Raw genomic sequence first — 12,251 nt, forward strand, 5'->3', positions numbered from 1 at the left:
TTGTACATGATCATCTGAACAGCCCAATTAGTGGGGCATTGCGTTATTTGCAAAGTGGGGAGAGAGATGCGCGAGAGCAAATCGTCGCACTACATAGAGCAAAGGAGAAGGCAAGTTTTCCATTAAAGCTGTAAATTTGCACCCACTACTCACACACACACACACACACACACTGTAAGTTCCCTTAATGAGAAAAACTCAGCCGCCTCTCAAAATGGGCGCCCCCTCTTCATGCTGGATGTGTCAAATCTGCTTGGAGCCGCCATGTGTCCAGTTTGCCCCTTTTGAGTTAATTCTCTAGTTCCCACTAACTTATAAAGCTATAAGTGACTTGCTGAGTGGCCCAAATTCCATCTGGCGCACACAAGCTTCCATACTCATCAGAATTCAGTGCTAACTGGCCCAACCAGTCCCAGACCGACCGACCTAGACTCCCGATGTGAGAAACCCGTTCAACCACAGCCGTTTCACAATGGCCTTGCAATGTCCACTTGCACCTTTTCAAAGGTTCCGGGGAAAACAAGTAAAAGTAAAATAATTAAAAATATGTAGTACATATTTAGAGAAGGCAATGGAAAAAATACACCTCTTGGTGACACACCCCACCCTTGAAATACTGCAAGCGACCTCGCTTGCATGCCAATAATACACATTGATATCTCCTGATATCACATATATTCTATGATGGGAATCCAAGATATTTTGGAGAGAGAGAGAGAGAGAGAGAGAGAGAGAGAGAGAGAGAGAGAGAGAGAGAGAGAGAGAGAGAGAGAGAGAGACGACACGCGACACGGACTGGCGGAATTCCACCCTAGAGAGTATTGGCCCCAAACCTGGCGCCCATTTCGGTATTTCTTTATATTGCATCAACACAGTACAAGCCGGTAATCCAGACTCTGCACCTTCTCCAAGAAGCATGCCAGAGAATGAGCCCTAACCTCATATTTAAAGGCCCTTGGCCTAAAAAGCAAGTACAGTGAAAAGCCTTTAAACTCAAAAGCATCTGGTCCAAAAGCAAAGGCAAAAAGTTGCTAGCGGAAATCACGGAATTCCGTACAGCACTCAGCGCAAAACGCGGAAATCCGTACAACATGCCACATCATCATGCCAATGCAATTTTCAGAAATCTGCCACGACATGAGTTTGCGTGTGTGTGCGGGTCTTGCTTTATTTTAATCCTTTATGTCACTTGGGGCCCCATCGGACGGGGTCCCCATAAGTTGGTAGGACTTCTTCTTTTGTTGCTTGTTCTTCTTAGGGTTTAGGCCCCTCGGCCGACATCTCCAAGTTGGCTTTATTCTTGAGGGCTTTGACACGTCCGCGATTATAGCATATCTGCAAAACAACTCAAGTTAGCTCAAAAATTTCGGAGGGACATTTCGAGGGACAATTAGTTTACTCTTTTTGTTAAGGAGTTAGCTTCTCCTTTCGGCTCTTTTGATCAAGGAGTTAGCTTCTCCTTTCGTTCAGATCGAAACTCTTGATATTCTGGTGTAGTAAAATTAGCCATCACACCCAGACCGTATTGATCTTCCACGGGTGTCTTGATGCACTAAAATTACATACCCAGGCAATCTCATCCAATTAGGCATATTCAGTAATTGGCACATCACAATGCAACACAAATGCTTACATATGCATGTTACAAGACACATCAAACAGCGCCGCTGAGCACTCCCCCGAGCCAAACGGTCTGCGGTATGAAGCTACTCAACGACTACCTCGTTACTCCCCCTACAAATAACCTAAAAAGGTCTGGGCCATGAGCTCAGAGGACTGTACAACCAAACGCTCCCCAGACCGTAGTCTGCGTCGCTTGGAGGTTCAAGCATACAACGAAACGCTCCCCAGGCATCGGCCTCCGTCGTTCTGAGGTTCAAACAATACCAAAACATTATTTCTCACTTCTTCACTCGGGAGTACAATCAATGAATCCAATATTTAAACCATAGTCAAACATTTCAAATCGGCACCAAAACAGGTTCAAAACAGATACCATCCATTTCAAACAAATTTCAAACATTATCACCAAACAAGTTCTCAAACAGATTTCAAACTTAAAAAGCAATCTCGATATTAGTCGAGCTCGAAAAGTCGATTGACTTTCTATCCTAGAACATGCACCAAAAATTAGGGTTAGGTTCATTCCGTAAGGTCGTAGCCAAGCACAGCATGATCCATCAGCTCTTGGATAGACAATGTTTCTTTGGCGGCGATGGTAATCCCAAGATAGCAATCGCACCGAACCTCCAAGATTATCAACTCGAGAAGAGACATCTACTGAGAGATGTCGAGAAATTTCAAGATATAATCTGCTAGGGTTTCCATGGCAAGCATTTCAGAATACCCCACTCTACCAGAAGTTGTACTCCGAGGAAGATATCAGAAACCATATAACTTCGGGTAAAAATTTTCTTGAAAGCTTGCCAAGTACTTGGAGTATGCTGCTTAGTAGCTATCAACATCTGCATGGCACTGCCTCTGAGAAAAAAAACAGCAGCTCGAAACAAATCTTGGATCCTTCTCTTGCAAGTGATCTTTATGGCTTATGCCGTGTAAGACATGAGCGGTGAAGACGGGAGCGCGCCCGATGCGCGATGAAGTAAGGGTGGGAGTGGCTAATAAGTCTCTGGTTTGCTATGTCTGCTCTTTTGTGGGACTGGTATGCTTTCAAAAAAGCACACGCCTGATGCTTTGATACCACTGTCACAGGGTGGGCCACGTGCCAATAGAAAAGAACAGACTGAAACAGACTTTTAGCACTTCAATAACAACTGAACTGAGAGAGAGAGAGAGAGAGAGAGAGAGAGAGAGAGAGAGAGAGAGAGAGAGAGAGAGAGAGAGAGAGAGAGAGAGAGAGAGAGAGAGAGAGAGAGAGAGAGAGAGAGAGAGAGAGAGAGAGAGAGAGAGAGAGAGAGAGAGAGAGAGAGAGAGAGAGAGAGAGAGAGAGAGAGAGAGAGAGAGAGAGAGAGAGAGAGAGAGAGAGAGAGAGAGACGACACGCGACACGGAGTGGCTGAATTCCACCCCAGAGAGTATTGGCCCAAACCTTGGCGCCCTTTTCGGTATTTCTTTATATTGCATCAACATAGTACAAGCCGGTACTCCAGACTCTGCACCTTCTCCAAGAAGAATGCCAGAGAATGAGCCCTAACCTCATATTTAAAGGCCCTTGGCCTAAAAAGCAATTACAGTGAAAAGTCTTCAAACTCAAAAGCATCTGGTCCAAAAGCAAAGGCAAAAAGTTGCCAGCATAAATCACGGAATTCCGTACAGCAGTCAACGCAAAACGCGGAAATCCGTACAACATGCCACGTCATCATGCTAGTGCAATTTTCAGAAATCTGCCACGTCATGAGTTTGCGTGTGTGTGGGTCCTGCTTTATTTTAATTCTTTATGTCACTTGGGGCCCCATCGGACGGGGTCCCCATAAGTTGGTAGGACTTCTTCTTCTATTACTTGTTCTTCTTAGGGTTTAGGCCCCTCGGCCGACATCTCCAAGTTGGCTTTATTCTTCAGGGCTTTGACACGTCATGAGTTTGCGTGTGTGTGGGTCCTGCTTTATTTTAATTCTTTATGTCACTTGGGGCCCCATCGGACGGGGTCCCCATAAGTTGGTAGGACTTCTTCTTCTATTACTTGTTCTTCTTAGGGTTTAGGCCCCTCGGCCGACATCTCCAAGTTGGCTTTATTCTTCAGGGCTTTGACACGTCAGCAATTTGTTACAAAGCATAGAAGTCTTCTGGTGTACTCAAGCACAGAATTCTCTAGCCAAATTCTGTATGGAAAGAGTAGATACAATTGTTTAAGTACTCTCTTGAGCATCATGAACCATGCATGCTCTCACATTATGCCATAGAGCTACATCAATCACTGTGGGTTCCATTTGAAAGGCTTCAAGATATAGTTGCAATAGTTGAGGTGAATCAACCAATTCTCACTCTTCCATCCATTTAGCATCCAATGATGGATAGTTCTTGAACTTCACCAAGTAGCATCTTGCAACCTTTCCTCTAACCTTCCTTTCCTTATGTGCCAATATCTATTCAGGAACAAGAATCTCATCCAATTCGGGCTGTTCCTCATCAGGAATATTCTCTGGCACGTCGCCAACAAAGGGCCTTAGAAGGCTGACATGAAAAGCATTATGTATTTTCCAACCTTCTGGTAGCTTAACCTTTAAGCTACATCATTGATCTTTTCTGAAATCTGTAAAGGACCATAACATCGCATACTGAGCTTAGGAAACAAACGTTCCTTGCCTTTCCTTTTCCTTAACCTGGCCTTTTCAAAGCGCAAAAGCACCCAATCACCAAGTGAAAATACAAGTTCACGATGGTGACGATCAACAACTTTCTTTTGCTTAGCTTGAGTCTTCCCAAGAGCAATCTTTATCTTCCTGTATGTTTCATCCACATCTTGCACATACTTGTCTGCCTCAAATATCTTGTCCTTAGTCTGCAAAATGGGCGGGACTTTCTTCCCTCCTTCCAGTATCTCAAATGGTGCTTTACCTGTTGACGTGTGCACAGTGTTATTGTAAGCATATTCAACCAATGGGAGATGGTGTTCCCGAGTTGCCTTGTGCTCTGACACATAACATTTGAGTAGATCCAGGACAATAGAATTTGCCTCGTCTGACTGTCCATCAATTTGTGGATGAAATGAAGAAGAGAACTTTAGCGTAGTGCCCATGTTCTCAAACAATGCCTTCCAGAAAAGACTCGTCATACGTGGATCCCTGTCACTGGCAATTGACTGAGGCATCCCATGATACTTAAAGATATTGCTCATGAATATCTTGACCATGTGTTCTGGCTTTATCTTCTTCCTAACGGGAATGAAATGGGCTTGTTTATTGAACCTACAGATAATAGTCCAAATCATCGTTGCCTGTTTGCGTTCTTGGAAGATCAAAGATAAAGTCCATCGCTATGCTTTCCCATGGCCTATCAGGGATCGACAATGGTTGCAAGAATCCCGGTTGCTTTTGCTTGTCAAATTTGACTTTTTGGCATACTAAGCATGATCTTACAAATGTGTCAACATCTGACGCAAAGCTGGCCAATAGAAGAATGCCTCAACCCCTTTCAATGTCGCATCAATTCCACGATTCCCAACATAAGGTGGAGCATGACTTTCCATCAAAACCTTTGACTGTAACTGTTTAGTAAGGCATAACTTTCCATGCATCATGAGAAAGTCAATTCTTAAGCATAATGGCTCATGATGTTGCCCATCAACAAGCTGATCATGGATCCTTGCAAAATCTGAATCTTCAGCATACATCTAGTTCACAATGGTACGGAATTGACACTGCTGAAATTTGGGGCTTTCGTGACAACGCATCAGCCACCACGTTCTTTTTCCCTTGCACATGCACAATCTGAAAATGGAACATTGACAAGATGTTGCCCATCGCATGTGTTTCTTAGACAATTTCGTTTGTGTGAGAAAATATCGCAAGGTTTGATGATCTGTTTGGACAATAAAATCAGTCCCTAGCAGATAGTGTTTCCAACTAGTGAGAGCGTGAATTACAACGAACAATTCTTTTTCATAAACTTGTAAGCTCCTTTCGGTCTTCAAAAGTATTCTGCTCTCATATGAAACTACTCGGCCATTCTGCATTAGAATTGCACCGAGGCTGTGGCCACATGCATCACATTGAACCACAAAAGGTTCCGAAAGATCTGGCAAAATGATTACCTAATGTGAAGTCAGCTTTTCTTTCAAGTGTTTGAAGGCTAAAATTTCCTTGGTTGTCCTCTTGAAAGTGACTGCTTTCCCTTGCAGTGCATGGAGTGGAGAAGCAATCTCGGCAAAATTTTGGATGAACCTCCTGTAGTAGGAACATAAGCCTAGAAAGCCTCGAATGTCATGTACAGACTTCAAGTCTGGCCATGACCTTATTGCTTCCACTTTGGCAAAATCCATGCGTACCCCATCCTTTGAAACAATGTGCCCAAGGAAGTGGATCTCTTCCAGAAAGAATTCACTCTTTTTCGCATTAATGAGTAGCCTGTTCATGTGCAACTCATTGAAAACTGCAGTCAAATGATCTCTATGCTCCTCTTCAGACTTTGAGTAGACAATCTTGTCGTCAAAGAAGGTACCCACATTGTTTCTATGTGGTCTAAATATTGTGTCCTCATTCTATTGAACGTGGCTGGAGCATTTGTGAGACCAAATGGCATGACAAGAAACTCATAGAGACCAAATGTTGTCCTGAACGTAGTCTTATGTGCATCTTCTGGCCTAATGCGTATCTGGTGGTACCCACTCTTTAGGTCTATCCTTGTAAACAATGACGCTCCCTCAAGCCGATCAAGAATGTATGGGGAACCTGTTCTTGAAGGTATTTTTATTCAAGGCGCGATAGTGAATGCACATGGGCCATGAACCATCCTTCTTCTGCACTAGGAGTACGAGCGAACAAAAAGGGGATGAACTGGGCTGAATCAGCCCCTTCTCTAAAATCTCGTTGACCTGACTCATAATCTCTTTCTGTTGGGTTGCACTAACCCTCTATGGTGGTCTATTCGGTGGACTAGAACCTGGCACAAGATCTATGGTATGATCCTCAGGTCTCTCAGGAGGTAACTCCCCTGGCTAGATAGCTAGATAGATAGATAGATAGATAGGACATGGAACGACGTTCTGTCTCCAGATGCCTTGGCCCCAAAGACTGGCGCCCCTTTTGATATTTCTTTATTATTGCTTCACAAGGGTACAACTTCCTGAGGGTCTAGCTCTGTAATTGAATCTTTGATGGAGCTTGTGTTGAAGCGCTGTCACTATTGGCTATTCAAAAGGAAAGAAGCTTTGAAGATCTTCAAAAAAGCCCCTTAAAATTGATTCAAAATAACGCTAAATAAGCTTTTTTGTTTTTTGCAAGATCTTGGCGCTACAAGTGTCGATTTATGGTATCCTCTCTTGTCACCAATTGTGCTAATGCTTGATGAAGGCAAGGCTACTATAGCAGGCACTTGGTATAATCATCATAGCCCTTTATGATAACTATGTTCACTTTATTGATGCATGCTTGTGATGCTTGGAATATTTTAGAAAGAAATTTTGGGGCTAAAACAAAGAAAAGCAAAATCTCTTCAAAGATAGAAAGCATAAAGACGGCACAAGATCGTGCCACTTTTTACGCTAATCAACATCGACAACCCCACAAAGTTGAGGAGGGCATGTGGGTATACCTTAGGGTACCGAAGGATTTCGAAATGATCCGAATTGGCCCATGCTCAAAGTTATCTTCTCGTTATTGTGATCCGTTTCAAATCACAAAGAAGATAAGTGGGGTTTCTTATTAGTTGGACCTGCCTTAAGACAATGTTGTACAACCCGTGTTCCACGTAAGCCGCTGTTAGGATGACTTAGTAATTCCTCCTAAGCAAATCCCGAACTTGGAAGACACCGCCGTTACGTTCCACTTGAACCCAAATCGGTTCTCTTTTCAAAGGGTCCGCAAGTCTTCGTACCCCAAATATTTGATCAAGTGGAAGCATCATCCCGAGTCCCAAGCCACTTGGGAGTCTGTCATATCGTTAAGGAATCGTTTCCCCATGTTTATAATCGAGGACATTGATGAGGACAGTAATTAAAAATAAGGGGGGAAGTGTTATGTCCCCAGACTATCTAAACAATAAGGCCTATGTCCCATTGGCAGGTTGGTTATTTTATTCAATTCGTACTGAGATTCTTCTACAAGATTCTGTTAACCCGACGCCTTCCATTGAAGGCTACAAAAAACGGCACGGCCACAAGATTCAAACCTTAACAGAGAGGTCTTCAACATCAAGTGTCTCGAGCCTACGCCGTGCAGACAAGCGCCCACGATGCTAGACACACCAATTTTATTTATTTAAAAAAAATCGACAGTGAAGCCCTCCCCGGGACGCCGTCGCACACCCCACATCAATGACCTACGCCCATGCCACTTGTTGGGCGTTTTCAGTATGTTCGGCCAGTGAACTTGGCTGTTTAGTTATGAAGTCTGATAAATAGGACTTGAGCCTCAATTGTGAGACATCTTGTGTGATCACCACACTTGGACTCTAGGCCCTTGGCAGCTCTATCCACACACTTGTACTGGTGTGGGCTTGGTAGTATGGGACATCGGCCCTTGTGGCAGAGGCTAGCCCGCTTGGCTGTAGGTTCCGAGGCTCGGGGGTGAGCGTGATGTTCACTCGGGGGTGAGCCCATATTCGCTCTATGGCTGGGAGTTGAGCCTGATGTCCGCTCGCTACGTGTGTCTAGGTGTGAGTTTGGCTCGTGTCAGGTGATGTGTGCAGCATGGATCCGGCAAGGGGACTAACAATTGATGTATACATCTCTTAGAGCGATCTTGATCTTTTGGACAAGAAATATCTCAAATATCTCGAATGTTGATGTATAGATCTCCTGGAGCGATCTTGATCTTTTGATAGCCACTTTTGAGATTGATTCTGCTGAAGCAAGTAGAACCTTGTAATCTGTCAAGTAAATCATCGATTCTGGGTATTGGAAACCTCTTCTTGATGGTGATCTTATTAGGAGCCCTCTAGTTGATACAGATTCTCCTAGAGCTATCTTTTTTGAATAGTGGAGAACAGAAAGGTGAAGAACTGTGCTGGATCAAACCCTTCTTCAGAAGGTCTTTCACTTGGCTCATGATTTCTTCTTGGGCTTTGTTCACTTGCTCCGGTGGCCGGTTTGGTGGAGTATTTCCAAGTATGAAATCAATCGTATGATATCATGCCTTTTAGGAGGTTGTCGTCAGACAAACCCTATGAGAAACAATTGGCTTGAGATTGAAAAAAATTCCATTGCTTTGACTCTTTTCTTATTTTCTAAATCCTCTTTTCTTATTTTCTTCTAAAGGATTTAGAAAGGTTGAGTAAACAAAAAGGCTTAATTTGGAAACGGCCACAACTGATACAAGTGGGACCGACTCGCCTTTCAATTTTACATCTAAGATCACATCTTTACCCTTACTATTCTTTAAATGAACTTATTTAGCCCGATAGTCCACTACCGCATTGTCCTTGTGGTGCCAAGGAATTCCCAAGAGTACATCACACCCTTCTAGAGGCATGATGTGAAAGTCCTCGTGCCCCAAGTAACCCTGGCAATGCAAACGAAGTTTGCCAATGACAGGCGTTATGGAGACTTCATGCCCTGGTGTCGCTAATGCTGCATCCATTTGTGGTCCCATCTCTTCAAGCTTAGCTCCCAAAGGAGTCGCTTATATCTGGTAAGTCGGCCTCGGCTCCATTGTCGAAAAAAATTGAGGCTTCTTGATCCTATACTTTGCTTCACGCTCCGTAGAGCTCAATTTTCTCATTCTCGTGATCTGCTGGCATGACATCGAGCAGCTGCCTTGGCAGCCCCTTCCTTACTCCATATCACCTCTGGTACAAGTCCTGTTGTCATCTTTTCTTTCTTTGCTCTATCCTTAGCTGCCTTTAAAGTTTCTGGTTTATCTTTGGCTTTCTCTTCTTTCTTTGGACACTTTGCAAGAACATGTCCCACTTCACCACACTCATAGCACTTTCCCTGCTTACAAAATTCTGCCTGTTGCTTGGCAGATACCATCTTCCCCAGCCCAAGGATTATAGGAGCCCCCTTCAGCAAGTGGACTGTCTTCTACAGTGGTTGAGACTCCTTATGAGCTCCAATTTGGGCGCTCTTGCTGGCTTTCCATTATGGTTTCCTTCAGTAGAGCTTTTGGTGATACCAGCTGCTGCTTCTCTATCGTCTCCGTCATCGATTGCTCCCTCTCCTTGTCTTTTCTCAGCCCTGATGGTACCAGCTGCCTTTGCAGCCGGTTCCTTACGCGATATCACCTCTGGTGGCCTTGATCTTTGATATAGAGTTGCAGAGTGAGCTTTTGGTGGGAGTGCCTATTTTTCAGAGGCAGCCGTTAGCCTCTTTCCTTTTGACCTAGGCAGGGCAGTTGTACTCTCTTTAGGGGAGGTTTTTTTCTTGGCCTTTCAGTTTTCAGTTCTGCCCAAGTGGTTACGTGTATATGGTTTTTTCAGATGGGCATGCTTTGTAATATTTTCCCTCAGAGTCCGTACCATTTAGGCATTCTGAGGGTTTTTCAACTCCGCCACTTCTTTTTTGTGAGAGATTTCTCTTCCACACACACACACACACACACACACGCAGAGAGAGAGAGAGAGAGAGAGAGAGAGAGAGAGAGAGAGAGAGAGAGAGAGAGAGAGAGAGAGAGAGAGAGAGAGAGAATGAAATGTTATATTCAAAAGGCCAAAGTGACCTATGAGACCAGAAAGTTACAATGTTATATTAACGTCTTCAAAAGGCCAAAGTGACCTATGAGACCAGAAATGAAATGTTATATTAACGTCTTCAAAAGGCCAAAGTGACCTATGAGACCAGAAAGTTACAATGTGGTGGATATGATACAAAGTCAGAGAGAGAGAGAGAGAGAGAGAGAGAGAGAGAGAGAGAGAGAGAGAGAGATTTTGTGGGATGCGCAGGAGCTATTATAAATGTACAAATGTGGGTTGCACAGTGAGAAAGCATGTGGAAAGGTCTTCAACAGATCCCAAGTCAGTTATAACGACGTATGAGGGGAAGCACAATCATGATGTGCCAGCAGCCAGGAACAGTAATCATGAAGTCAGCGTAGCCACAGTGGCGCCTGGTTCAAACACACGACCTAGGGCAAATGTTTGGGGGACAGGGCAAGGAAGAGGTGCTACTTCTCTACAGGAACAATTATTTGGGAAGCTTTTAGAGGTTGCGGACATGGAAACTAATAACACAATGCAGAAAGCATTGATGTACAATCAGGGCAGCTCTCAGGGAGGTGGTGGACCCTCACAAGTGGGAATGGGTTCAAATATTGCAGGAGCTGGGGACTATTATGGACAAGTAAGACCTAAGGAGGAGCCAGGAGAGGCCCTCTCCGTGGATGTGATTTCATCTGGTTATCAGCCCAGGCTGGCGTCCTGATTGTGATGTAGCTAGCTGGTTTTCAATCAACTCCAATTGCCTGGGGTTGGCGCACAGGAGGTAGAATGAAGATGCCTGTGATTCTTTTAGGCTTGAGCTGCAAAATTTGGGCCATACTGCATGACAACTGATGGATCCCTTCTTGAAAGATGTACCTATTTGTGTTATCAGAAGAGGTACTGCATGGAAAGCTCAAAAGGAGAAAGATTGATGCAGCCATTGTGTGTTGTGGCAACACTCACTACTGGAAAGTTCAGATTTACGGTTACGTCTTGGATTTGAGAGATTCAGCAGGTTCTCTCACACCAAGGGTTATGGAAATTTGCAGGGAGTTAATTGCCAGCTTATGTTTGTAAATTTTCCTGGTTATAAGCCTCTTGTAATTACACCCGGTTGAGAACATCCTTTTGGATGAAAGGGTGAGTTTTTAATGGTTTCATATGTTAGTTCTTTGCTTAGCCCGCCTGCCGGGCACACACTGTAAAATAAAGCTTGTCACAGGCAGGCTAATGCCCAGATTTGTATGATTGTATGTGGTGCTTCACATTTGCGCATGGCAGCTTTCCAAAGCGCTTTCAAGTACCATTTGGCTAAGTCCATTTCAGCATACATGTAGATGCTGACTATATAAGAATGCCTTTAGGAGCAGGTGGTGGAATGAGGGGGGACCTCTCAAACGTAACAAATGGACAATCGTTTTGCACAAGTGAAAATTGAACCAGAGAAATGAAGCAGTCACCTCATGCTCTCTTGTTCTAAAAAATACTACAGTGATTTGGTTTGATTTCTTTCTATCTTTTATGGTGCGTCTGCCCTATCAACTACCTTATTTTTGTGCTAATTTTTCCTATATATTATTTTAGTGCTAGGCTTCATCATGGCGGAGTTTGCACTGCATCTCTAGATTTATGACAGGAAATTAGTATGCAGTTCTTTGTATCGATGTATGCTCGTGTGTGTGTGCCTGTTGCGCCTGCATTCTTTTGTTTGAAATGCTCGATGAGCTTCACAAGCTGACAGAAATTGTAGGCATAGTGTAAGTGTATCATTGCTTCAAGGTAAATTTGAACTTGTGTCATGGAAAAATGGTAAATTAGGGCATGTGGCTTTTGTCCATTTCTTTGTTGTCACGACAACCCTCTTGTTTAAGTAGCTTGCATTTCTTGTGTCCACACTCTTCCAAGTCCTCCGTTGGAACTCTTGAGTCATAGGTAGGATGGAACAGAGGTCGAGCCGTTGGGAGGTCAAGGCTACCACGGAAGGGTTGAGCAAGGTAGGGG

At 43.9% G+C, this 12,251-nt stretch overlaps 1 protein-coding gene across 1 annotated transcript in view; it reads left to right on the plus strand.

Annotated features, from left to right (window-relative positions):
* Nucleotides 1–11,755, plus strand: part of LOC147464100 (putative WRKY transcription factor 4) — a 33,811-nt gene extending 22,056 nt beyond the window's left edge. The window contains exon 5 of the mRNA XM_086492825.1: nucleotides 10,494–11,755. Coding sequence (XP_086348951.1) covers nucleotides 10,494–10,971 — 478 coding nt within the window. The 3' untranslated portion in view covers nucleotides 10,972–11,755. The remainder of the gene's footprint in view (nucleotides 1–10,493) is intronic.
* The last annotated feature ends 496 nt before the right edge of the window (nucleotides 11,756–12,251 follow it).

Source organism: Adiantum capillus-veneris, chromosome 2 (assembly GCF_014529385.1).
Source record: "Adiantum capillus-veneris isolate H3 chromosome 2, ASM1452938v2, whole genome shotgun sequence".
Lineage (NCBI taxonomy): Eukaryota > Viridiplantae > Streptophyta > Polypodiopsida > Polypodiales > Pteridaceae > Adiantum > Adiantum capillus-veneris.